Genomic DNA, 27,204 nt, shown 5'->3' on the forward strand with positions numbered 1-27,204 from the left:
GGAAGCAAGTGTATTTTGGAAACAATGCGGCGCGGCGGCGCCTGAGGCGGCAGCCTGGGGACTCCTCACTCCGTCCGGGCTCGGCGCCCGCACCCCTCCGTCCCCGCTCGCCCCGCGGCGCCCTACCCTGTCTCAGGTAAGTGCCCGCCGGGCTGGGGGCTCCTGCCGGCCGCCTCCCCGCTGCGGGCACGGAGCGGAGCGCGATCCGGTTCTGCCGCGGTCGGCGGGCCCGCGAGGAGCCCACTTTGCACCCCGTGCTCCCCGCTTCTTGCCATCCCCTCCCCGGTGGGGCAGAGACCCCGCACGCTCATCGCAGCGGCTCCGGGGCTGCTGCAAGTGGTCTCGGTCCCGGCGCGTCCTGACCTAGCAGCTAGCTCGTCTTTGGTCCCAGCGGGGCTGGAAGGGGGCCGTGACTCAGGAGCCCGGGGGCGGTGGGGAGAAGCGAACCTGTGGCAGCTTCTCTCTCCGCTGCCTCTTGGCTGGGCTCGGAGCCGAAATCGAGCCTCCTCGGTTGCAGCAACTTGTGCCATAGGAGGGCCGGGAGTCAGGTAGGGAGAAAGGTCGGGATCCGCACTTAGACGCATGGGGTTTGCGGTTAACAGCTTAGCCGGGTGCCTCACTTCAACATGGAGAAATCCGCTCCCTGCTAGTGTCATTTAGTTCTAGTTCACTCTGCTGAGTGGCCCTCTCCACATCTAGGAAATTGTTTCCCCTGTTGGTATCAGGGAGATGTTTATATTGTCCCCAACTTTTCCTTGGTTACATCTGTTTCTCTCTGTACTGTGTGAGCTCATAAATTCCAAACTGATGAGGGGGAATCTTCTCCCCTGTTACTCTTCTTCTCCCCTGTTACTCTCTGACTATAAACTCTTCCTTAAACTGTAAGTGGCAGAGTCATTAGACTGCTGGGAACTAAAAGGGAAAGACATTTATCATGAAACCATGTATCTGTTCACTTCATCCCCTGCTTGAAAGGGCCCCCACAATCTTATTGTTTTTATATCCTTTCATTGTACTGTCTCTGCAGCTCAGTTCCAGTCCGGTAAATAAGCCCCTCCTTCCACCAGAAAAATACTTGTAGTATCCTCATTTAGTCCTAGGACTATCTGTTTATCCAAGTTTTCATAATGATGTCCATCATCATGGTATCTGAGAACTTCCCAAAAGGTTTACTTAAAATAAATAAAACTCCTCTTCTGTTGAGTTTCCTCAGCCTGATCTGATCACTTCCTTATAGTTAGATTCATGCAAGTAGCTGTTGAAAAATACTTGTGCCTCTTTGAAAGTGAGCTAAATCAGTGTATTGCCCCCACAAAGCAATTAGGCACTTGCCAAAGGCAGAGACTTTAAATTGGCGATTTGCATAAATATTAATGATCATAAAAAAAACCCAAGTTAGTGCTAGCATTCCAAAAAGCAGTATGCTTTGGAATAAACAGCTACCTACAAGTGAAGTGCCTCATACGTACAATGCTGAGAACACTTGTGATGCTCAAATTATGGTAGTGTCCAATAGCCCAGATAATGTATTTCCACTATTAAATCTCTTCTGGGATTTAAAGTTTCTGTGTTAAATCCTGCTGACCTCAAACATTGTATTTAAGTCCTCTGTACGGATATAACTTTGCAGTACTTAAGCCCACAAAGGGAGCAAAATGAAGAAAAGGAATATGGTAATCCTAAACTTAGGCCAGCCAACTTTGTTTTGGGAAGCATGTGTATGTTGAACCCTCCTTCTGTTTTTCCTGCCTGCTCCATCTTTAGAGTAGGCCTGATACTGTCATGAATAAACATTCCACTATCAGTGTGCTGGCTTTCTTAGATAGCAGGTTTTCTTGTCGTCTCATGAGTATGCAGTAGGTAGACTGACGGTATGACACTCCATGCATATGTGCTCCCACAATCATAAACAACCCTAGCAAACTCTGACATGTTAGATGCATCTCCCTTTGAGAAATTGTATTTTTGTAGTTCTTGTTTTTGAAGGAGCTAGCAGACTTTATTTTGGAGTCATGAACAAATTAAGTGGTGCTTAGGGTAGGTGACACTCTGGACTTGTCACACGTCTTGTTCTTCTCTGGGCCTCAGAACAAAGCATGATCATACCTTGGCCCAACAGAATAGGATATGGACTATCATTTCCCTGCATTCTGAAGCCCATTTTGTTAAATGTTTGGTCTACCTAGTAAACTTCCTGGCTTGGGTGTTTGTCACATTTAGCTTTTTGTAACACACGTAGCTATAGATCTATGCATACATTTTAATGCTATTTGCAGTTGTAATCTCTTTTGGAGAGTAGAAAATCTTATTCTTTCCTGCCTCTGCACCTCCTTTAGGACAATGGTGTCCTGAGTTCATATTTACATGGGGGGAGGTACTTGTGGAGAACTGTGAGGGAAGTACTGGATAGATCTTGTTAACAGTTGTCTTTTTATCTCCTTCAGGCCTAAGATTCCTTTTACTAGTCTGCCATGATCCATCCTGTTGAGTTGTGGTCACAAACCAGAGCAAAGGAGATGTGAAGAGTTGAATTTCACTTCCTTGTTGAAAACTGGGTGGAAATCCTGGGGATGGATCTCTTAGGAGACTGTCTTCAAATGGGGTTAGATGAACAGATAACAGTAAGGGATTGCTGGATTCACTGACCAGGCTACTTCTCCTATCCTGTGTTTGCAGGAGTTCTAAAATAGTGGTTTTCATTTTCCCACACTCTTTTGCCTGATGTTAGGACCTAATGGGGCTCAGGAATATACTTTGACATGTCTAAAAGCCCTACTTGAGCTACTGACATGACCAAGCACTTGCTGACTCCTATAATTCTAGGGTGAGCTAAAGGAAGGGTATTTCAGGTAGATTATGTAATAGCGAGCATTACCCGGTGGTGGTGGGACTGCATTAGTTCTAGGCATTTGCTTGGTTGGGTTGGGCGGGGAATGAAGTAACCAAGGGTTATGGAGAGTTGGACAGAACTGTTGCCAAGACTTGTGGTTTGATGGAAAGTCTCTTACTATTTGGTGTAACCTAAAGGCTCTGAAATCAGAAGGCAAATACAAAGATTTCCAAAATGGGAAGGGGATGGTTGTTTTAAAAAGCAAATGCAACATGCACAATGTCCCTCTGTCTTGCTAAGACTCTCCTTTTTTTGGGGGGGAGGGTCTTTTAAGACTTCGAACAATAGGTGGAGCCTTTTTGGCACGCTGAATTCAGAGCTCTTGGTTTAAGGGTGGCAGAACTTCACCGCAAGACCTTGGTCATCTTATTTCTGATCTTTTCAGGCCATGTAGGCTGGTTTTAGGTGTGTGAGAGGAAAGAGCGGGGCGGGGGAGACGGGAGACCTGTATGTTCCTTGAGGGAATTGGAGGGGGTTTTATTCTGGACTGCGCTGGTTGTATCTGTGCCATTTTCTCAAGTGTTCATTTGTTGCAGGAGCAATGGATCCCCCCAGCTACTTGGAGGAGGACTATTCCAGCCTGGACGGGCTGGATGATGACGTGTTTCATTCTGATGACTTTGGACTCACAGGTCAGCCTGGTGAGATGATCCCTACTGGCATTTTCACACAGAACCAATCCTACAGCTGCCTCTTGGGGAGGTTTCAACTGTTCCCACTCTCACACTGCTGTGGTCCAGGTATCAGACATGCTGAGCAGCAGGACAAGGCAACCCAAACACTCAGCCCATCCTCTTCCACTCAGGATGTCATGTTGCCTTGTGGAGTCACTGAAGAGCCCCAGAGACTCTTCTATGGTAAGAGCACTCCAGCATCACTAGCTTTGCAGCAGGGAAACTGCCCCTCTAGCGCTTCCCCTCTTTCTCCCACCAGACAAGACAGGGTCACTTATTCTGCTGCTATGCTCCTGCACCCTGAAGAAAGATAGTTCTCTCTTCTTCTCTCCCTGGCATTCTCAGTGCAAGGGCTGTCTCTCTGCTCGCTGCTTCTGCAGTCCTTTTTACACCAACTCCTTTTTCCCCCAACTTCATTATAGGGCAGTTGACGTTATTGCTAGACAATTACAGCAGCACTTAAGGCTGAGTCCCTCCTGCAGGCTTTAGATGGTAAAGTGCTTCCCTCACCACAATACATATGCTGCTGATTTGCCTGAAAAGAGTTAAACCTTCTCTTTCTCAATGCCTCTCAGGTGAATCTTCTCATGTGGACCGGACTGCATGAGAGTTTTCTGTGCAGAGACGGTAATAACAAAGGTTCAAATGTTGTGGGTCTTTTGTTGGGCTCTTTGCTGGGAAAAACTTGTCAGATAAATAACACGAACAACCAGTTTTTCAGTGGTAAAGTGGTAATAGACAGGTCTCCAGGCTTGAATTTCTATTGGAGCTGAATTGGAGACATGAATCATTCCTGACTTTCTTTCAGGTTTTAAAAAAAAACAAAAAACCCGAACAACTGAGTCAAATTCTGCCTTTGAATCCTCTCATGTGGCACTTGTTAAAATGGAGAGCTGTGCATGTGTATCCAGGGGTGAAACTTGGCCCTAACTGCTGGGCAATTGTGAGTGATGCCTGGTTTGGAAGCTGCAGCAAGTGTTAATGCCAGGAGATTATTGGTGTGTAGGAGGGACATTGGTACTGCATAAATGTAAGACCATCATTACAGATAAAATCCCAACATTGACTGAACGATAAACAAGCCTGATCCATGTGTGAGAGCTTTTCCTATCTCAATGTGGTTTCTTTCTTTCAGGTCACTCGGTTATGGGAGGAACATAATACACTCTGCTTGATCAATGTAAATCTACTTAAAAGTCTGAGTGAATGTTTTACTGAATACTTAGCATGATTAGTCATTGTTTAGGCTGTAGAAACTGGACTTTAGCCTGAGTCCGAAGTTTGTAATTACACATCTTTTTCCTCATGATGCATAATGGTGAGAAGGGGAGCTATGCTTTATGCTGGGAGACCAAGCCATTGAGCCTTCTCCTCTCTAATGTCTTGCAGGGAATGCTGGGTACCGTTTACATGTCCCCCCAGTTGGCTTTGCATTGAATCCGCACCTCCAAGAGGAGCCTCAGGAAGGTCAACGGGAAGCGCGTGCTGAGGTTCAGATTGCACGGAAGTTACAGTGCATTGCAGACCAGTTTCACAGGCTCCACATACAGCGGGTAGGCACTCTTTTGGGGGGAGAAAGGGATCTGGTTATTCAGATATGGCATCCAGGTGCATCTGGCTCAGCTGACCCTTCACCTCCCATTCTCTTTGTAGTCATTGTCTATGCTGAATGTTCAGAAATACACCTTGCGCCACTCTGGTGTTGCTAGGCTCTGCCCTATGAGCCAGTCCTAATCAGTATCTGTCATATTTTGGCTAACTTCCTTGCAGCAAAAGGCAACTGAATGACACCATCAGGTCTCAACCTTGCCTCAGACTTTACGTTGGTTAAAAAACAAACACACAATCTAACAAATTCACACTTAAGAAGTTCAGGATTTTAGGATTTTTTTTCCTTCTCCTTTCACCTTGCCCTCCAGTCTCTGAGTAGAAGAGAACTAGAAGTCCCTGATCGCCCAGGGTTAAGAATCGGCATGTCCAAAGTGCAGCCCAGCGCTACCCTCCTTTTTGATGTGGAGGTAGCTAGCAGAGGGCACAGGCTCTAACATACAATGCCTCATCTTGATTTGGGCAGACTTCCATTTAGATCAAGGAGTGCTACACGCTGGGACCTGTCATTGATGACACCCTCCTGTGGGCTTCAGAGGGCGATGGAGTGCTTCCCTCACCCCAGTGGAGTCACTGTGTGCTGCACCTCTCTATTAAAGATGGGGGCTGCTTCAATCTTACTCAAGTGTGGTGAGGAACTCAGCTGCCAGAGAGTTGCTGGTATGGCCCTTGGTTGGGCAAAGTTTAGGTGCGCTTAACTTATGGAGATGAAGGGTCCCAAAATTTCCTTCACATGACCCAACAGCAGAATTGCTAAAGGGAATGTTATAGAAGATCAATGGAAGAAACGTGAAAGTTGGCTGCCCGGTCTCTGGGATGTCATTCTGACTTCAGAAATACCATATAAGAAGTTATTTTTGTGCATTGTTCGGTTTTTTCCACCCCCTTCTAAATGGCACTCTCTTGCTCGCTGTCCCTAGCTACTCACTGTAGCTAGCTTCTTACAGCAAAGGGAAGGTTAACAATCTTTGCTGTCAGGCGTCCTGAAGGGAAGCAGTGGAACTGGTTGTAACTCGACCCTTTCCATCTGGGGAGTGTAGCTATCCGATGTCTTTGTCAGGGAAATGCGTCCAAGAATACACCCCCACCCCGCCCCAACACACACACACACACACACACACACACACAAAACTGAACAGAAAACCTTGGCCTGTCCCCTCCCTTCTCCCCTAGGCAAGAAGCGTGTGCTGCTGTGGCACTGAGAGAGCCATGCGACTGACTGCACTGCAGTGCAGGACGGCCGTGGGGATTGAATCGCGTGTCAGCCAAGCATGTGGGAGAGTTAGTAAACAAAAGCATCCGCCTGCACTACCAGCTCATGCGGCCAGCCGAGGAGGAGCTCTCGTGTCTTTGTTTGAACTGGAAGGACAGACGGTTGCAAAGGAGGGGGAGCTGTTCATCTATTTAAAAAACAAAACCAAGAACAGGTATGAAAAATCTTAGCCAGTGGTTCTGCAGGACTGGACTTTGGGATAGGCATTGGCATCTAGAACTGCTCAGGGATTCTTTTTCTTGTGAGGGAAGTACTGAGCCCTCACGTTAGCGTGGAGCTGTGCCTTGGACCACATAGGGTTTTAGCATCATATCTGTGCTAATGCACTCTCTCCCCTGCCGTCCCTGCCTGGAGGACTTCCTTTGGCTGTTGGCACAATCCACAAAAACAGTCCTATGCAATGGCTCTTCCCTCCCTGCTGTTTAAGGGGCAGTCAGTGCCTAGACACACATGAACTGATTTATGATGGGCTGTGGTTTGTCCTTTGGAACTGTGAAAGAAGCAGTCTCTGAGAATAGGAAACCTGAGCTGTCATCTGTGTGTAAAGCTTCTATCTTACTGCTTTGTAACTAACCCCAAAACTGGGTGCCCTGTTTCAACAACTCAGAATCTTGGTCACAACCCACAATTCCAGGGATGTAACAAGAAACATTTAGAACGTCGAAGTCATACTCACGGCCACACCAGAGTGGCCTCCTGAACACCTGAAACAAAGAGTGGGCCTGGTGACCAGTGGGACATTCCTCCAACAGATATGAGAATCTGGGGAATATATGGAGTGTCTGGTGGGTTCTGAGTTGGCAAAATAGGTACCTGTCCTGTTAGCTGTTGGCATATTCAGGTTTTTTATGCCTTTATTTGATGCAGTGATGTATTCAAATAAAGTATAATAATTGTGTCTTCATCCCCAGTACAAAGTTAGAACAATAATGTAATATTATGTAACAATTCATGGTTTTACTGTTCAAAGTGCTTTTCAGATGTAGTCTGCTACAGGAAATATTTCCACATGCAATCCTAAATAGCAGAGCCTGCTATGGTCAGTCCATGTTCTGCAGGGCCCTTTTCAAACTGTATACAAGGGATCTTTAGTTCTCTCCTAACACTTGCATTCCCACAATGCCCTCAACTCTTTGAGGCTCCATACTTTCTGGTAATCTTCCCTCTCACCCCCAAGATCCCCACCATGTACCAAGAAGCCAGGAGGTGGAGCTAAAACACAACTTTCTGTGAGCGGGGGATGCATTGGATATCTCTACTGTGGCTTTTAATGGAGGTAGATTGGATATGAATGGGAAATTTGGGATGTTGCTCTGACTGGTAGGTTGCGTGCAGGCATACATGCTGTGCAGACGGTGTGAGCACCTAAGTCACTTAAACCTGAGTGTTTCTTGCTACAATAACTCAAGGGAATACTTCTGCAATTTCCCAGTGAAAAGGCATTTACTGAACAGGCTGCAATTTGGGGGGGTCAGTTTTATTCATCCTTTAAATCCAACACTGGCTACTGTGCACAACTGTAAGATCATGTCACAGAAGGTAAAACTGACTCTTTAAGAGTAAAGTCCTGGTAGCTCAGGATAGTTCTGGGCTTAAATCCAAGTGCAGCCACTGACTTGCTACATGTCCTCAGACAAGTTTCTTGTGCTTCAATCAACTCAACTCAAATCAACTCTGGAAGACTGGGTTAAAAAAAGCAGAACCTCAATGAGAACCAGATGTTGAATCAGAACTGAGCTATCTTGGGTAAATAAGTACATTACAACCAACAACAAAGCCCCCTTCAAACACATCGGAAATCCCACAGTTGATTTAGGTGCGCTGACCATGTTCAGAAAGCAATGGGATCTAGCAATAGAAATTTATTACTACCTTATGTAGAAATTCCCCATGCAGTTCAGCAAATTGTCTCTTGCTATAATTGTGAGGAAGAAAAGGGTGACAGGCCTGAGCATTGGCCCTGTGTATGAAATGTTTAGGACTTGATCCATGCTACTTGTGGGCAGATCTCTGGAAATGAGCCCATTTCAGTAAAATTAAAAACAGCAAAATAAATTCTTACTCCTGAAAACTTTCCAATTGAAAGTGAAACTTGTCATGCTTCGCCTATGTTTGTCCTTATGCAAATTCATCAGCTGAAGCCTCCATTGAAACATTTTGGATCTCCATCCATTAGGGAGTGTGTGGTCTAAGACTCTCCAGTATAGGCTGTGGGAACAGGACATTGTCCAAGAGTTCTCCATTCCTTTCCACAGCACACTTGTTCCCATGTCTAGTGATTTTTTTTTTAACTAAACGTTTTTCGTTAAAAATCTTGATATGTCAAAACCAAAACTGTTCTGTGTTATTTTCAGTGAATTTCCCATTTTGTGAACTTTTGGGGAAAAAAATGCCAAGTTATCAAAACATTCTGCTTTGCCCCTTCCAAAATGAAAGGGTCCATTTTTGGTTCAAAATGACATTTTGTTTAGAAATTGAATATATAGTATTAAAAAGTTGAAATTTAAAACTTTTGAACTTATCAAAATCCTTCAAAATATTTTGATCTGATTTCTCTTTTTGCAAAAATTTGAGATTTTGATTTTTGTTTTGCTTTGGGATGGGGGAAATTTTAGACATCTCAAATTCTCTTGGGATGGGAAAACTTTCCTGCTCTGTTCTAAGTACCAATGAAGCAGTGAGTGGAGGGGATAAGAAAAGGCCCAGATGTGGGGAAAATTGAGAGTTCTACATAACTAACTACAGCTTGGGTTTAGCTTGTGATAAAAAGGGCTTTGAACGGGTGCCCTGGGGACCTCTGGCATAGCAATGGGATTGCAGCCTAAATATATGGTGATTTTCCCCACAGTAAAGAATCCAATGAAATAATTGTTTGAGATGTCCTGCATTATGTGGGATGAATTTCTGTTTCAGAAAGTGGAGGAAGTAACCAGCGGGACAGCTATTTCAGAGTGGATACTGGCCAGCCGAGAGGAATGATTGCAAATCTGAAGCTGAAAGGCAGTTTAGGTAAAGTGATCTTGATATGATAGATTTCATGATTCTAAGAAAAGACAGGAGTGAGAGCTGCAGAATAAGGACAACAGACTTGAAAAAAACAGACTTCAATAAACTCAGAACTTGTAAGTAAGGCCCCGTGGAAAGAAAAATCTAAGGGATAAAGGAGTTTTGAAAAGCTGGCAGTTTCTCAAGGAGACCATATTAAATGCACAGCTGCCAACTATTCTGATGCAAAGGAAAGATAGGAAGAAGAGAAAGAGGCCAATATAGCTCCATCAGGAGCTCTTTAATGTTTCCAAAAAGTGAAAACATGGAAGAATTGCAAAGGAAAAGTGCAAAGGAATAGCATGTAGGGACAGAGTCAGAAAGACTAAGGCACAAAATGAGTTATACCTAACAATGGACATTAAAGGCAATAAGAAAAAAGTTATTTAAATACATTAGGAGCAAGAAAAAGATGAAGGAAAATGTAGGTCCTATACTTGGTGAGGAAGGAGAGTTGTTAATTGGTGATATCAGGAAGGCTGAGGTGTTTAATACATATTTTGCTTAAATCATCAGTAAAAAGGCTAATGATGACCAGATACTCAATACAATGTTAACAAGAAGAGGGAAGGAACGCAAACCAAAACAGGGAAAACAGGTTATATAAGATAATGATTTGAAATCTGCAGACCCTGATGAAATTTACTATAGGATACTTAAGGAACTAGCTGCCACAATCTCAAAACCACAAATCTTTGGGAATTCATGGAGGATGAGTGAAGTCCCAGAAGACTGGAGTAGGGCAAACATAGTATTTATTTTTTAAAAAGGGGACCAAAGAGGACCTGAGCATTTATAGAGCAAACAGCCTACTTTGATACCTGGAAAGATACTGGAACAAATGATTAAATAATCAACTTCTAAGCACCTGGAGGATAATAAGGTTATTTCTTATAAGTAATAGCCAGCAGGGATTTGTCAAGAACAAATCATCCTAAACCAACTTAATTTCTTTCTTTGACAAGATTACTGGCCTGGGGGGGAGGAGGGTGGTCTGTAGACATGATAAATCTTGATTTTTAGTAAGGATTTTGACACAGTCATACCTGATGTTCTCATAAGCAGACTAGGAAAATGCAGTCTAAATGGAATTACTGTAAGGTGGGTGCATAACTGGTTGAAAGACCATACTCAGAGTAGTTATCAATAGTTTGCTGTTTGCCAGGGGCTGGGAAAAGCCAATGGGATGGATCACTTGATGATTACCTGTTCTGTTCATTCCTTTGAAGCATCTGGCATTGGCCACTATCAGAAGGCAGGATACTGGGCTAGATGGATCATTGGTCTGACCCAGTATGGCCGTTCTTATGTTCTAACTGGGATGACATTTCTAGTCGGGTTCTGGAAGGGTCAGTCCTAAGTCTCATACTAATAAATATTTTCATTAATGACTTGGATAATGGAGTGAAGAGTGTTCTTATAAAATGTGCAGATAACACAAAGCTGGTTGCAAGCACTTTGGAAGACAGGATTAGAATTCAAAAAGACCTTAACAAATTAGAGAACTGTTCTTAAATCAACAAGATGAAATGCAATAAAGACAAGTGAAAAGTATTACAATTAGGAAGAAAAAATCAAATGCACAACTACAAAATAGGAAATATCTAGGTAGATGGTAGTACTGCTGAAAAGGATCTGGGAGTTATAGTGAATAAAGTGAATATGAGTCACCAATGCGACGTAGTTGTGAAAAAGGCTAATTTTCTGGTGTGTATGAGCAGTGTCATATGTAAGACACAGGTGGTAATTCTGCTCTGCTGTGGTCTGCAGGGTGCAGGAGATCTAGATGATCACAATGGTCCTTTCTGACCTTAAAGTGTATAAGCATGGGTGAGGCCTCTGCTGGGGTACTGAGTCCAATTCTGGGTGCCACCCCTTAGGAAAGATGTGGACAAATGAGGGAGTCCAGAGGAGAGAGACAAAAACGAGAAAAGGTTTAGAAAGCCTGACCCATTTGGAAAGGCTTAAAAAAACTCGGCATATTTAGGGTTGAGAAAAGAAGACTGAGCAGGGACTTAATAAGTCTCCAAATATGTTACAGCTGTTTTAAAGAGGATGTTTTCTATGTCTGCTGAAGGTAGGACAAGAACAAATAAATTTAATCTGCAGCAAGGGAGATTTAGACTATATATTAGGAAAAACTAACTATAAAGGTAGTTAGGCTCTGGAATAGGCTTCCAAGGGAGGTTGTAGAATCCCCATCACTGGAGCTTTTTAAGAACAGGTTGGACAAACACTTGGATGGATGGTCCAGATTTACTTGCTCCTTCCTCAGTGCAGGAGGCTGGAGTTGTTGACCTCTCAAGGTCCCTTTCTGTCCTACATTTCTATGATTCTATAACCAGTGCAGGACACCTCAAATGATGTGGGATGAATTGCACTAGAATTGCCAAGAGCCTTGTTTTGTGATAAATAACTTACAACACTGTTTGTGCTACCATAGGATCCCAAGGCACCCTTTAAGACTCAAAACAGCACTGTTGGGGACAATGGTCACCAGTAACTCAGTGCTTTTCATCCGTTACCACACTGTGGCATCTGAGATCCTACAGCTATTTCTTACCCTAAAAGTACTAATATTCCATTTTACAAATGGGGAAACTAAGAAACAAAGGTTGTGACTTGCCCAAGAGGGCAGAAAGAAAGGATTCTTTCCAGTGAGACCAGTGAACAGGAATCAAGAGCCCGGACTCCAGTCCCTTGCTCTGGCTGCTAGTTGGAGAGCTCCCTGGGGATTGGAGTGGGGGAGAGGAGATGTTTGGGTTGATTATTAGTAGAAGGAGGGATAGAGAAAGGAGTGCATGTGTGAGTGAATGAAACTTTATGATGGAGCAACAAGAAAGTGAGAAAACTCCAACTTAATTCCTCCTTGCACCTGAAGGAGACTATCCTATTAACTCTTTATAATCTATTCGTAACTAGTCTTGTAATTGGCAAAGGGAACTTGGTATACTTAAAAACAAATATTTTCTTTACTCTCTGCTGTATGCTTTCCCTTTAAAGCAGCAGGCTGCTTTTATTAACCCTGATTAGGTTGTTTGATGTAACACAACCCTAGTGATGAAAGGGGGTTGCACAATAAAAAGTCTCTGGAGCAGACAGCCTCCCCTTACAGGAGGGCTTGCAACTTCCAAGAGTTAGGAGAATGAGAAGGAAAAGGTTCAGAGAGAGAGAGTGCGTGAGAGATGGATCAGTTCAGCAGTGTTTGCTCTGCGGCCAGCTCTGTTTATATCATTCTCTATATTTAGCCTCTGAGTCATCAGAACTGCTGACAAGAAGCTGAACTACCCACAGACTCCAGTGCTGCACCTGATTGCTTGCCTTTGTGTGTTTCCAATGGAGTGGGGGTGTAGCTGTGCTCAAAGACCACTCCATTTCAGTCTCTCCTTGGGGATTTTCTTGCAGGAGATCTGAAAGGTTTACTTTTACCTTGTCTTTTAGTTCATGTAAATATCTAGAAATAGGGAGACAAGTTCCGCCTCTTCTTCTCAGTGCCTTCATCATATATAGAAACTGCTTTGTAACTTCACTCTTTGTGAGGAAGAGATCTGTATAAAATAAAGGTCAGAAGGACCCTACTGCATACGCAGCAGAACAGATTATGAATAAGGTACACCTAGACATCAGAGCTCTACTAGCTAATATTTAAAGTCTGGATTAAACCAAACGTCTCCTGACAACTAGCACTATGTCTCTAAATGGGAAGTTTAGTTTGTTTCACCCCAACTTGATTAAATGTTTTATTGCAAACTTTTAGTCAGTTTAGTACTATGTAAATTAGAAAATCTGCCTCCACTTTGACTGAAATCCTCAAGGAGGGGAGGGAGTGTTCTGCTGATGTGGAGAACAAAGGCAGATAGAGCAGGCAGCTCCACATATGTTAGATTGGGACACTTTGTCAGAGAAGAGAAATTTTCCCACATCTCCTATGGTTCAGTTTGGGGAAGATTAGGTGGGAGTGTCCGTCCTTAGCTGACACTTTTCATTGGGGGAGGAATTTAGGGAGGGTGTGGACCCCTGTAACTGATTTAGTGATTTATAAAGGATTCCTTTACGACTTGGTGGCTGTGACTTAGTTTTAAGGGCTATAAGTATAAAGCAGCAGCAGCAGCAGATGAACAGATCCAATGAGTCTTGAAGAACCTTTATTCTTCCTCCCACCCCAAATGGAAAACACAACTAAATAACCTTGCCAGGTTGCACAGGATAGGAAGCACTGTGGCCTGGGAAAGTACTGGCCAGCAGTTGCCCTTTCCAGGTTGAAAGTTAGTTGGTTGTTGCCATGGTATCTGTCTGCCTCCACTTCCTGTCAGCTCAGTTCAAAGAGGAAGGCACAAGTAAATGGTGGTGTTTGTTCTGAGTAAGAAAAACTTCAAGAAATGATTCACCTGCCAGACCTTCTCCCAAGCTGGAGAATGTCTCTCAAAAAAAAATTTAAAAAAATAAACGTAGTTACTTGCCATTCTTGGCATCACTGTTGTGGTGAGTGTCTGTGTTATTCCTTCTACTGCTCCTGTGGCCAAAGGTCTCTTCCTCTCGTTTCCATGTCTCCTCTGTTCCCAGCGTTCTGAGCCCCAAAAAATTTAGTGGCTTTTTCTGTATTTGGCTAACTGGCTTCTAATTTAGACATCACCAGAACCAGATGGTGCTTGTGACTACTACTCCCTCTTCCACCAGTTTAATTTCTGCTCAATGGAGCTGTAGTGTCCATTATAGGAAGGATCTTTCTTACCTTCCTTTCAGAAATGTTGTATTAATTTAGATGGAATAAACGGGCCAAATATATTAACATGACTCAGTCACTGTCCAAAATTAAACAGTGTTAAACAAAGTTCAGAGTTTGGTATACAGAGACCTCAGCCTGCTTAGTGGCACGGTAAATGCACCATTAAAAATCTTTTAACCCTTTTATTAAGGATAGAAGGAAAAAGAATAGAAGCATTTGAAATGTAATGTATTAAATAAGGCTTTATTTTAACAACCTTCCTTTTTTCCTGTTAGCTGGAGAAGTTTTTAGAAGGAAAAACCTGTCTGACAGTCTCTTAAGTGGTATAGAAGATGGTAATAACTGTCTTTGGGGAAAAAGAGAAGTTATTGAGATGTTGTAGTTGCTGCTGCTGTTAAAATCCGATCCTATTTTATCCCAGATGGTGTTTGGGATTCACCTGGAGCCAGTAGAGGGGGTGATGTCAGCTGGATCCCTCTCTGGCCCGGTCTTGTCAGGACATTTCTTCACATCAGGGCGATGAAGGCCCGGGGACCCAGGAAATGGTGGCAGTGGTAGTCATGATGATGAAGCTTGCTCCTGTAACCTTCATCTGTTCTTCCTTATTTCCCTCCACAAAGTGTGTTTCTTTAGAGAACCAAAAAGGGAGTGATGGGTGAAATAGCCCATTCTCTCATTACTTTGCTCACCAGTTAGGCCTAATATCTGACACACCAATTTTGGTTTATTAATTTCTGGGCACGCATGTTCTTGTTTACCAAGCGTGATTTTAACATAATCCTTGAGTTATATCAGTAGCTCTTTTTGTTTAGACTAATTGTCTTTGTCTTCTTTTTGTACCTTTTCCCGCCAGCATTTATTATTATAGGTTATTGTGATGTATTATGAACTTTTACATACTTATTACATACTTGAGCTCATAATTAGAGTAAATTTGCAGGCCCTATTATCACAACATAATCCTATTCTGAATGTGAATCCAAGAGAATGGAGCTCCTTCTAAATCACTCTCTCACTCTTCCACTATTTTTACTTGTTTGCAGGTGTATTATTCCCTAGTCATTAGGAGCCCTTGAGGTTGCAGTATGACTTCCTTTGTCCCCTCCCCTCAAATTCTAGCTGGGACATCATCCATGATGTTTATTGCCTTGGGGAACATGACTTCCCAGTCTTAGTCAACTCAAGTCTGTTTTGTGGAAGCACAAATGTGCCTCTAGACACCTGGCACTAAATGCAGCTTTCAACAATGAATCAACAACTGCTTCTGGGTTGCAAGTGTTTTTTGTTTCTTTGGAAGAAGCAGCAACTTACTGCCAAGATTTGTATTAGTCGTTAAAAAGAGACTGTCTAATACACCTGCATGCACATCTACTGGCGTTCCTCTTAGGCTACAGTATTGCCATTTAAAGCCAAATCTTGGTTGCATTGACTTCAACAAGAGTTTGGCCACTGACTGTGATGGGACCAGAATTTGGTCCTTGGAAAGCCTTATGCAGTAAGAACTGTGAAGCAAAGCAGAGAGCAACTGACACCAATACTGTGAACAAAGGTACATTCTCTTGTACAAAAGGTACCACCAATGGTACTGTGAAATATATGCACTCTCTATATAGAAGTATATATGTGTGACAGTTTGTTTTGTAAGGAAGGAATCCACAGCTCCTGTTCCAACAGGAAGAAAACAAACCCCTTCATCTACTAATAAACTACTACCTGTGATTTTGGGGGCTGCATCCAGAGGGACACATTTTATCTTTATCTGTGCATCACATCCTCTGAAATCATCTTAAGCCATAAATTTGTATCCAAGGGCAGAGTATGAATAAAGTAGTTTGACACAAGAAGTGGGATGCTGATTGGTTGGTGACAGATTTTTTTTGTATATGAGACATATCGCTTATTGTACACAGTGTGCAACACACAATAGGAATATTGATGATCAAAAACATATTTTGCCAATTCTTGTCCCTATTCCATTTTTTGCACACTTCTTCTCTCTCATCATGGCTCTTATGTTCTTTATTAACTTGTTTATGTACCAGCATCATGGCTGATACAAGCACAGTTCTGGGAATAAGATTTAGGTTTGTTAGCTAACAGTTGCTGTAATAGGATGTGTTTCTTGTAAAATTACCTTTCTTGTGACTTACTGAAACATCCATATTAACAGCTTGGACAGAGAGTCTCATAAGGATATCCTCCTTAAAAGATTGCAGCTATAACAGGAAGCTGTTTCATGTGCCTCAAACTTTGTGTGTCACTTGCTGACTTACTATAGTTTACAACTCTAGTCTGCTTTAGTCACAGGCTAGTTCCCTTCTAGAGTCATTAGCAATTTATACTTCCCTAATATTTCTCCCACAGTAAGATTATGAAATTAATTGCTTTTGGCAGGGATATTGTGGGCTAGAATCAGCCTTGGGAAGAATATAAATCTGCACCGCGAGGTAGCGATGGGTGAATCTCAAGGCTGTGTGACTTTGATACTTGTCTTAGTCTCTTGTATCTGAGAAATCGGACTGGAAATCTCATGAACTGTCTCTCCTGATATTTCTGGTCCTTTCTTGCAGGCAAGCAATACTTTGGAAAATAATCGTCTCTTGCAATATTTGAGTATTTTGCTCCCAGTCCTGGCAGAAGCATAGTGGGGAAAAGTTACTTGAACTTATTGAAACTTCCAAGAAGGTCCTGTTCGGGTTTGGGTATGTTCTTTCTCTGAACTGGCTTTTCCATCCTTACTGCTAAGATCATCTGCCTTCTTCCCTCCATGTCTCTTGTTTCACATTAAATTGGTGCCATTGATTTTTATCTGACATCCATCTTGTTAATGACTGAGGAAGTCATTCCTCCTGCAGCTGACTAAATAGGAAAATAGAGAGGAAGTGAGATCTAGAGGACTGAGACTCTAAAAACCTGGGTTCTGTTCCTACCTCTGCTACTGGCATGCTAGATAACCTTGGACAAGTCACTTCACTTCTCTATGCCTTAATTTCCCCACGTGTGAATTGGGAATAATTATACCAACCTTCTATATAACACTTTGAGATCTCATGATGAAAGCTAGGCATTATTATTATTAATTTTATTAGAGGGAGAAAAGTAGGTAACCTGCAGTGATATTAAAGGTGACCAGCAAAATAAGAGAAGAGGGAGAGTGCAAGAACTAAGTAGGTGCCCTTTTTTCCTGCTTTGACACATAAAGAAGGATTGAGAGTTTTGTTATATTATTTAAGACAGGGGTTTTTGCACATTACCTAGTCTGATTTTTTTTTCTCCTCTGGTTTGCTGAAAATCTCATAGGGGATCTCTGAAAAATACTGGGGAGTTTTCTTAACCAAAGAGTGTGGTGGGTATCAAATCAACAAAGAGGGCTTTTTCCAAGTGTTTAACTCAAACAGGTGTCAGTGAAAACAGACACAGAACAGATAACATTCTTTCTCAATAAGGTTTCACTTCTTTAGTATTTGTGATGTCAGATTCTACTAGCTGTCCAGTGAATCCTCCAAGGTAGATAAGGCCTGAATTTCTGATGTATAAAAAGTAAGTAGGAAAAACTTTTTTTTTTTTTTTTGTGGGATAAACATCAGACTTCCTTTATCCATCAGACTAAAGCACAAACACATTTTTTCTTTCTGAAGTTTGCCTAAGCTTTGGGAAAGTGGGAAGATAAACATTTAGAAACATCTTATAATATATTGCATAAAAAATTCAAGCAAAACTCAAGGCAACCTCCTACCGAAAATCCGGCAGCAATGTATGGGATTTGGTTTCATAGGTTCATTATTTGCTCCCATATAAATGCGTGCAATTTATACTGCTACACTAGTTTAAAGTGTATATCTTTTCCTCTGCCTTCCCCAAAATAACCACATTGACTAATTTCACTTAAGTGGATGGGAAAGAAGTGCCACCAATTAAATGGCTGTATGTTTCAAATTTAGTTTTAAGACAACTTAAGGCCATCTCTTAAATTTCTCTCCAGATTTCTTAAAGACCAGCCAGTTTGTTTGGTCTCAAACACAATAAAGTAATAAATCTTGTTGAACATGTGAAATGTGCCTGCATTTCCTTTGGAACATCTTTAGTGTTTGCACCAGCTCTTTCCCATAGTTTGCTAAGTGGTGGAGATGAGGAAAATCTATTGCACCTTCAGAGTAGCCTGCCATAAGCATACTGCGGTGTAGATGAAGACCTTATTTATTATGCCTTTAGGTTGGTGGTCTCAAATGAGTTGGTGAAAACATGTTTTCTGGATACTCTGTGAAGAGTCATGGTTGTACATGCATGTCAGATTAAGTTCTGAAATCTGTCTTGGGATAAGGGGAGGAAGAGAGTGAGAGATCTCCAAGGACTCTGACAAAAAGGAGTGGTTATAAGAATAGAGGGAAACCAAAAGCATCTGCCTCCTTAAGAGGATTTTAAGGGTTCAGTATGGCACTAACACAACCCTAGAGGATAGTATTTTCAAGAGTTGCATGGTGGGAATAGTTGTTCTCACCTATGAATGTAACCACACCCTTCGACAGGTTGCTTGTGGGTATAAAGGCTGGAGCTGTTTGGAACAAATAGACTCCCGAATGGCTGCTGAGGGCCATGCTCTGAACAGAAAGATGTTGGAGAATTGTAATTAGAACAGTATAAACCCTCCTAAATCTGGGGATATGTTTAAGTCTTGAGGACAAGAATAAAATATTGAACGAGCTGCTGCTGGGTTAGTGAATACAGTGCATATCCTTTCCAAGGTCTAATTTGAGTGCGTATGAGATTCACATTGTACCTTTTATGCAGTTGTAGTCTCCAGAAAGCATGAGCACGATTTAAAGAGTTTATTGGAATGTTTTGGATATTTTCTCTTGAAACAATTCTAGTATGCAAATTACAGCCAAGGCTCTCTCTTTTTCTCCAGTTCATGATTACATGGAGAATGCCTTGAAATCATGTGGTTCTAACCAGTTGGGCTAATCCAAGTTCAAACACCTTGTTTATATAGTGTGCTTCAGTACTCTGTAATGCACTCATGTGTGCTAAGGTGAAGTTGCTGTAAAACAGTCTTCTATTCCCTGTCTTCTGGGGATATTTTTAAGAGGTCACTAGCCTGGTTTAACAAATAGGGAATTCTGGATGAGAAAACAAGGGCTGGCCTTTTAATTGAGGGTTGGTTAGGGATGTGAAACAGTATCCCAGACTGTGCAGTGTAAAGAGAAACCCACCTGCTTGTATGAGATGCCATTGAAGAACAAGAAAGTGGGGGCATAATGGAGAACACTTTCACAGAGATGATTACATATAACAAAAGAGGGGACAGCATTCCTTCCCAAAAGCAGCATTATGTGGTCTGATGTCCCCCTGAAATTCAACTTACAAACTTCATTGCTTGACAATGGGACCTGAAATAACCTCTTGCTTTTCTCTTTTTCTTTTTTTTCCAAGTATGTTCTTGCTTAAGGTTTAATTGGCTCCAGTCGGTAGGAAAGGGCTCCAAGGCTGATTATTTATGGCTTACTGTCAAAAGTAGCTATAAAAAGGGCAGTATTATCTTGGAGATGCTGGGAAGGAAAATGAGGGGAGGAGGGAGTGTGTGCGTGTGTATGTGTGCACGAGTGTTTTCTTGTACTGGATGAAATCAGAGTTTTGCTGCCTCAGCAGTGTGGTTTAAATTGAAGATTAACCCTTTGACCTTCACGGTGTCAAATCACTTACAGATGGATCACCAGTTACTTTTTTTTTCACTTTTGGGGTGAAGAAGGGGGGTAACTTTTTTTTTTTTTTTTTTTTTTTTTTTTTATTTAATAAAGTTGTTTGTTCATGCAGCTGGGGCTTTTGAGAGGCTCAGAAGCCAATCTGATTAAAAACAGCACTTGGCTAAACTCTGCAAAATCCTGCAAGCAAAAAAAAGGTTTAATCCTCTTGTGCACAATGCATAAGGGTCTGCTCTTTTTTTATAATGTTAGAGCTATAATTATTTCTGGAGAACTTATCATTCTCCCCACTCCCTATCTCTCTCTTTTTTTTTTTTTGTCCTTGTCATGCTGATGGGATTAAAGTGTCTGCTCTTGAAAAGTAACTGACTTTTTATTGGAAAAGATAAGTAGTATGTTGCAATTGTAAAATATAAATAACCTTGTTTCAATCATTCTCTTTTACAGCATCAGCAGAATAGAAATCAAGTGTGGTGGCAGATCCTTCTCTTCCTACATAACTTGGCCTTAAATGTGGAGGCAAACAGGAACCGTGCAGGTCAGAGGTGAGACTCCTCCACCTGTTCTAGGTCATATCCAGTCTGCAGGGAGCAACAAACACTGGTCTGGGGGAGAGAGACATGCACACCGCCGGCGGATGTGAGGACTCTGTCAAACTCTTACTCATCTTCTCAATTTTTTTTTTTTTTTTTTTAAAGACTCTTCTTTACTACTTCCTGCCTGATGAGGCTGGGAGCTCTTGTCCAACACTGTTGAAGGAAAGTCTTAGAATTTGGATGTGTTTGGTAAAGCTTGCTGCTGATTCCCCAAATCAGTAATCTCTATGCAAGTGAGGCAGGTAGTAGACTAACAGGTTCCTCAGCTCTTTTTTTTTTTTTTTAATTTGATAGAATGCAGCATTTTGTAATTTTGGCTGCTGGTTAATGAGGCTGTCTGGGACTGATGGCTCTCAATGTACTTTGGGCAACTTCCAGATTAGAGACACTTGACTCCTCTATGGGATAATTTTGAAGAAAGTTCTTTTTAGAAACAATTACACTTAAGTAGCTTACATACAGCAGCAGGTGAGTCACTGTTTATTTCCCTGCATTTTAATACCAGGGAGAATGTAAAAATCTAGTTGTGTTTAATGACTTAATTGGCTCAAGTTGGACATTCTTCACATGAAGTCACTCTTTGTCATTGCCACCAACAGATGGAATTGTTTCTGTTAGAAGAGTCTTCAGAATCTTTCTGAAGATGTTGGTGACTTTTCAGTATCTTTGTGCAAAGGATTGTTTGGTCCTGTATACCATATACTGTGCCCATAAACCAGGATAGAGCTGATAAAGAATGAATATAATCTAAACCTCATTCTTCTGGAATTGTTAATCTGTATATTTTTGTTAGTGCTCTGGTGTTTTTTTTCCCCCCCTCCCTATCATGTGCGCTGTTAAGAAGACTCAGATCCCAGGCATCTGATATGTTTGCTTCATGATTTGACTAGGAGATTAGTTAATAATTAGTTTGAACCCATACACTGCAGGTTTGTACATGTGATTCATCTATTATTCTAACAAGTAATACTGGAAGTTGGTATTAGTGTACACTGACAACTGAAATATTACTTAGAGTGATAGCTAATTGTCATTGACTTGTGACTCTTCTGGCATTTTTAAATCTGTGTGGCTGCCGCTCTTGGAACAGGGTAGCAGAACTGCCTATCCCAGAAAGTTTGTTTTAGTTCGTTTATGAAGCCTTAAATACTAAGGGAAAAGGATATAGCCTCTGCTTTCCGCAGACTGTTTCCATACTTGCCCAGAACTAGGTCTAAATCACAAATTATAAAACTAACACTAGGAAAAATCTTTCTGGACAGTTGCCCTTCAGTCCTGTTACAGCTGTCAACACAGAGGGGTTCTGGAGCTCCTGGTCTGCTTTGAAGCCTAATAAACAACAAACCATCACTGTATTGGAAGAGGAGTTTTTTTTCACCTTCTCCTTCCCTTCCACTTCTTTCCCTCTTTTTCTTGGCTTTCTTTAAGCCTGTTTCCATCTCTGATATTTGTAATGATCCAGCTCTCATGTATTCTCAGTGCCCCATTAAAGTGCCTGGTAATGATTTGTAGCACACATTTGTATTTGAACACTTCCCCTCTATTTCTCAATCCCGTCCCTTGACTGGCATTCTGCTTTTCCATGGCAGAAGTTGTCTAACCCCCTGCAAACCAGCTCCTAGGATCTTCTCAGCTTACACAGTTCTGCCGTGATCTTTCAGTACAAATGGGATTCCTCATGCAAACTGACCACCCCCCCCCCCCCCCCCCCCCCCGCTAAAACTACATTATGCAGAGTAAAATGTTCCTCTGGGATGGTCAGGAGTTCAGAACAATGATTCTTAAGTTAGCTTTGTTTCTTTTTAGTTAAGCATGTGCACTACAGTTACTCAGTGGGACATAAGTGGTCCATGTCATTGATTATTTTGCAGCAGTACTGGAAGCCACTCCCTATTTACTGAAATACCTCCCATAGCTCTGCAAAGCAGAGTCACTTGGGGGTGCGTGGTCATTGCGGCACAGGGATTTAAACAGAAAGAAAGCCTAAGGGGTGGGGAGGCACAGACTGGATTGAAGGGAGTGACCCCTCAGAAGCTGGAGCTTGGGGAAAGTCCTCTTAGAATTGAAGTTGTAGGTCTGGTCAAGAAAACTCTTAAGGAGAGGGAAGTGGCACTTTAGCGGTTGCAGTGAGAAAGGAATGAAATATGTCAGTTAGCCAGCATGGCAGACTGGTGGGTAATGCACACTCACTTCCCTTCTGATTGGCTGAAATCCCTTCATTAATCACAGAGGGGTCAGACTAATAACTACTTCATAACAGCCCTATGAAGTGCACAGAGATTGGGCAAGCCTATCTGACTTTAAAATACTACTTAGTCATCATATCAAGAAATCAAACAAGATAATCTTTCTCCCTTCAATTCCAGCCTGGTCAGTTAAACCCAAAAGCAAAAAGTCTACCTGAACTTCTCAGCCAACCACAGTAGAAACATAAGCTGGAAAAGCAAGTTTTGTATAGGTACTTGATAGTCTGCCCTCACTAGCTTATTCTATAACAACACCTTTCTTAATGGGGGAATAAATTGCTGAAATACTGTTGTAGACCATCTAACTGTACAGAATCGTTTGGCTTGTGGAGAGATGGCACCTTTCTTGACCATGATGTCCACTGCTAGCAATGGGTTTATCAAAACTGTCTACGCCAAGATCTTAAATTGGAATCTGCCTGTTCCTGTATTTGCAGTGAAGGCTGGAATATAAACAAGATTTCACTGCAGATACAGGACTAGTCCTAGACAAAGTCTGACTTCCTGCAATATGTGTGCTGCCGCCTTTAGCCAGAGGTTTGACTGCCACTCTAACATCTCATATTTGCATATCTTGGTGAAAGGAACCAGGGTTTTATCAACCCTAAACCCAAGAATCTTAACCTACATCTTTGATGTGGAGGGGAATTTTGCTATTGACTTCAAAGGGAGCAGGAATTGGTCACTGCTTAACATCTCATCTTCTCCAGGAAAAAGTGGATTGTTATGTAGGGTTGGTCCCCTTCCTTTGCCCAACTATGTGGTTCTGTTACCTCCATATGAATGGGGGAGTTGGGCTACTATTAGCCTCCCCTTAAATTTCTACAGAACAGTTTAGCGGTACCTGCACTTCATCTGTGACTGTTTGTCACCCGTTTTGTCAAGGCAGGGTCCATTTCAGTATGTACTTCTGTTAAGAAAATCCTCCCCTCAAAGTGCTTATTACAATCTGACCACAGTTAGAAATATGTGGATGGGTTAAGGAAGTATTTTCAGTTAGCAAGGCCTAAATTTGGTTGTGGGAGGGGCAACTCTTGAATGATTTTAATTGGTGGTTTGCTTTGGTGAAGGGGTGGAGTTTCAGTTTTCAGCCCCTTTTCTGTATATTCAAACACTAGTGATGAAGTGTTTTAATAATTTAGAGAACAGTTGGCTTTCTCCTAAAGTTACTTCTAGTTTAATGGGGAACAGTCAAGACAACGTGCATTTCACCTGACAGCACCTAGAGTGTTTGACGTCTGTCTCCTTTTCCAAAATTGCTTCTGACCCTGAAATTCTTGACTTGAGAGAGGAGAGAATTTATTATTGTATCTCTCCCTTCTGCCTCTTCAAATATCTCTCTTGTAACCCAAACCTTACCTGGATTCAGTTAGCCTGGTGCTAGTGAGTATTAGTTAGTCTTACTTTGTTTCCTGCAATTCATGAAAGCTGAGCCAGTAATTACAAAGTGACTGCCCAGGGTTAGCTGCAAACTGCCATAGCTAGGATAAGGTGGAGGTAGATGAGGGAATGGACTTTTTCGACAGAAAGGGCTGATATTGGAAATGGATGTTGGCCTGCAGACTTTTCCCAAGGTGCTGATCGACTCTGCTGGTGGTGAACTGCTGTGTAACTTATTGCATATATTAATTGCTACTGCTTTTTTGGTTTCTGTGGGATATTATATTCTATTGCAATTTTCCCATTGTACAAATCTGCCTGTCTTCAGCTGCCACCTGAAATTTAGCTTAATACTTGTCAGTGTTCTTGAAGGCTGGAATTCTTGTTTGAAGACTGACTCTTGAATGAAATGCTCTGCTCAGCTTTTCCTTTTTAAGCTTTGCTTGTATCAACACTGGAGCAGGAAAAAGGAACCCAATCCCCTGTGAGGAAGAGTCACTTGTGAAGACTTGTTTACTTTCACTGCTACTTTCATCTTTGCTCCTTCAGGTTTGAACCAAGGTTGAATAAAAGCCATCTGAGATGTGACCAGACTTAGACACCTTGAGGCCACTTCAATTGCAGTCAATGAAGTTATGCCACAGATGAATTTGGCTTTGGGGGGAGGAGGGAAGTTGCCTCCCTCCCTTTGGGAAATTGCAGATTCTGAATTCTAATAGACTAGCTGGAGGTAAAACAAAGGCTCTAGGCAGTTGCTGCAATCTGAAGTCTAAACTCTGCAAAATCACTTTGATTCACTTTAATCCTTCCTCTGTTGATCCTCAGTAGCATCTACTGTGTTTTCCAATGAACCTGTAGAAGTGGTAATATTGGAACATATCAGGTACATTCCAGGGGTGGTTTTACTTACACCCTTCCTTTGGTTAAAGGGAGGGCTCATATTACTATGAGCAACCTTAACAGGATGTTTTTGGGATCATGAACTAAGGGCCATATAATGCCCTTGATTCATCTCTGCAAGGCCCATTCACACTAATGGGAGTTCTGCATGTGGGTCAAGTACTACAGAGTATTAAAAGAATTGATAGCAAAGCTTTTCATAGCCATTCTAAAGAATATTGTTTTTAAATTGGCGGTTGTGGTCATTTAAAAAAAAAAAGGAAAGCCTTCCTGTTGCTTTTGATTTGTTTCAGAAAGAAAAAAATACCTCAAGGAATTGGTAAGAGATTGTCCAAGATCTCTTACAACTCCTAAAAAGCTCTTATGGGATTGTTTTTTTGGTTTGGACATGTTCACACAGCTAGTACACAACTTAGTTCTTACCCATAAGGAAAAGCAGAAAAGACCAAACACATCAAATGCACTGGAATGTAATTGTGTGTGCATGCACGTATGCATGTGTGTGTTTACATAAAAATGCAGTCTGACATCCCCCCTTCTTTCTTCCACACCTCCCACCCTCTTCCTCCACAGAAGGGCAGGTCTCTTCCTATGAATCCCATGCTGGAAGTTGGTTTCTGGGAAGTGAAACTTAAGTCTGTGGAGTTTTTTAAAAGCCATTTTTTCAGTTCTGTCTTCAGACTATTTGCTGCCTTTGGGGAATGGAGGGAGGGGGTAGGAAGGCTAGATCTTTAAACTGTTTTAAATTTTATTACGAACATTTTGCATGTACAAAGTTATCTTTAAAAATCTAGTGGAGTCTCCCTGACTTGTGGATTTAGCCCCAAGAGAGCATCGCCACAGACACCTCAGCTCCTAGGAGACAACTTTAGGTCTAAACCCCTCGGAAGACCACTCCAGTTTGGTCAGACTACTATGTGAGGAAAAGTTGAGGGTGCAAAGAGGATGCAACACTTCTGTCTTCTCACTGATGTGTTGTAGTCACATGATGTAAGAAGACAAACATGGCCAAGATCTTACTAAACGGGTGCTTAAAGTTAGGCTCCTAATGTGGGTTTTCAAAGGAGCCCAAGCGTTAGGTGCTTTTGAAAATCCTGACATTAAATATGGACTTTGGATGCCCAAAGTTAGACTACTTACAAAAAACAATCAAACAAAAACTTGGGCATGTATCTCTTTTCCAAATCCTCTTCCTTTTCTTCTGTGGTATCAGAAATGTATTCAGATCTCCTCTGCATTTTTTTCTAAAGATCCATAGATGAAAATATTTTGACATGCAGCTTCATCTCCCCTTGGACTTTTCTACTCTTGTAGGAGATGTTTCATTTTTAAACTTTGGAATAATTAATTGCCTCCAGGGGCTGCCTTGGAGAATCACAGGATGAGGGGCAGAGAGGTTCTCAATGTATTGTTAAAAATGTTCTTAACCTTTCATGGAGGGTATCCCTACTGAATGAATTTTATGTTCTCCCAGCTGAAGAAGGACAGCTGATGCTCTCCTGTGAAATCTTTGTTTTGACCAGTCCTGAAGTGCACACACCCTCTGCCATGGACTGAGACCCAGTGAGAATGTAGCATTTTGTTTATCTTGGCTGTGTGCCTCCAGGACTCCTGGCTGTAGTGATGGTGACTGGGAGGAGCTCCTTTTTTGTATCTGTGCAGTATATTTGCTTTGTGCTTTCTCTCTGGTGCTTTTTAATACTTGGAATATTTTCTAATAACTGGTACAATTTTTAATAAAACTGTTAAATGCTATGTATGCTGTTCTTTTGCACTTTTTTTGGTAGGATTTAATGACTGTATGACACTCCATTTTGATGTCCTGAACGTCCACACACTGACTAACTCTGTAATTTAGTACAATATGAAAGTACAACTTTGGTAAATTTTGTAAATGGCTGGTAGATCCTTGTGTATATTCTCTGTTACCTAGCCTTTATCAACCTCTGCAGCTAAACCAAGATTTTCCTTTAATATTCTGACCTTTGTACAGAAAAAAAAGAAAAAAAAGAAAAAACCAGGTATTTTCTAGCCCATTGGCGACTGCATTATGAAATAAGCTTTTGAGGCTGTATTCTCACCACAGTATACTGGACTTTACAGGGCTGTTGCTAAGAGGAGTTGCACAGCTAAACTTTCCAATTCCATCCATGAAGTTGAAAATTGT

At 41.9% G+C, this 27,204-nt stretch overlaps 1 protein-coding gene across 7 annotated transcripts; it reads left to right on the plus strand.

Moving 5' to 3' along the window:
- Window positions 1–26,792, plus strand: BMF (Bcl2 modifying factor). Of its 7 annotated transcripts, none has more exons than XM_067558010.1 (6): window positions 1–136; window positions 3,427–3,747; window positions 4,954–5,117; window positions 6,346–6,599; window positions 20,363–20,460; window positions 26,512–26,792. In XM_067558010.1, the coding sequence occupies exons 2-5, from the start codon at window positions 3,432–3,434 to the stop codon at window positions 20,424–20,426; spliced, it is 798 nt and encodes a 265-aa protein (XP_067414111.1). In that variant the 5' UTR covers window positions 1–136; window positions 3,427–3,431; the 3' UTR covers window positions 20,427–20,460; window positions 26,512–26,792. The 7 variants fall into 7 exon arrangements, with proteins under 7 accessions (XP_067414111.1, XP_067414118.1, XP_067414116.1 ...); XM_067558017.1 differs by having other exon boundaries at window positions 3,427–3,522; XM_067558011.1 differs by lacking the exon at window positions 1–136 and adding an exon at window positions 169–2,602.
- Window positions 26,793–27,204: the final 412 nt, after the last annotated feature.

Source organism: Emydura macquarii, unplaced genomic scaffold, assembly GCF_026122565.2.
Source record: "Emydura macquarii macquarii isolate MOO-44397 ecotype Brisbane River unplaced genomic scaffold, CSIRO-AGI_Emac_v2 contig_1876, whole genome shotgun sequence".
Lineage (NCBI taxonomy): Eukaryota > Metazoa > Chordata > Testudines > Chelidae > Emydura > Emydura macquarii.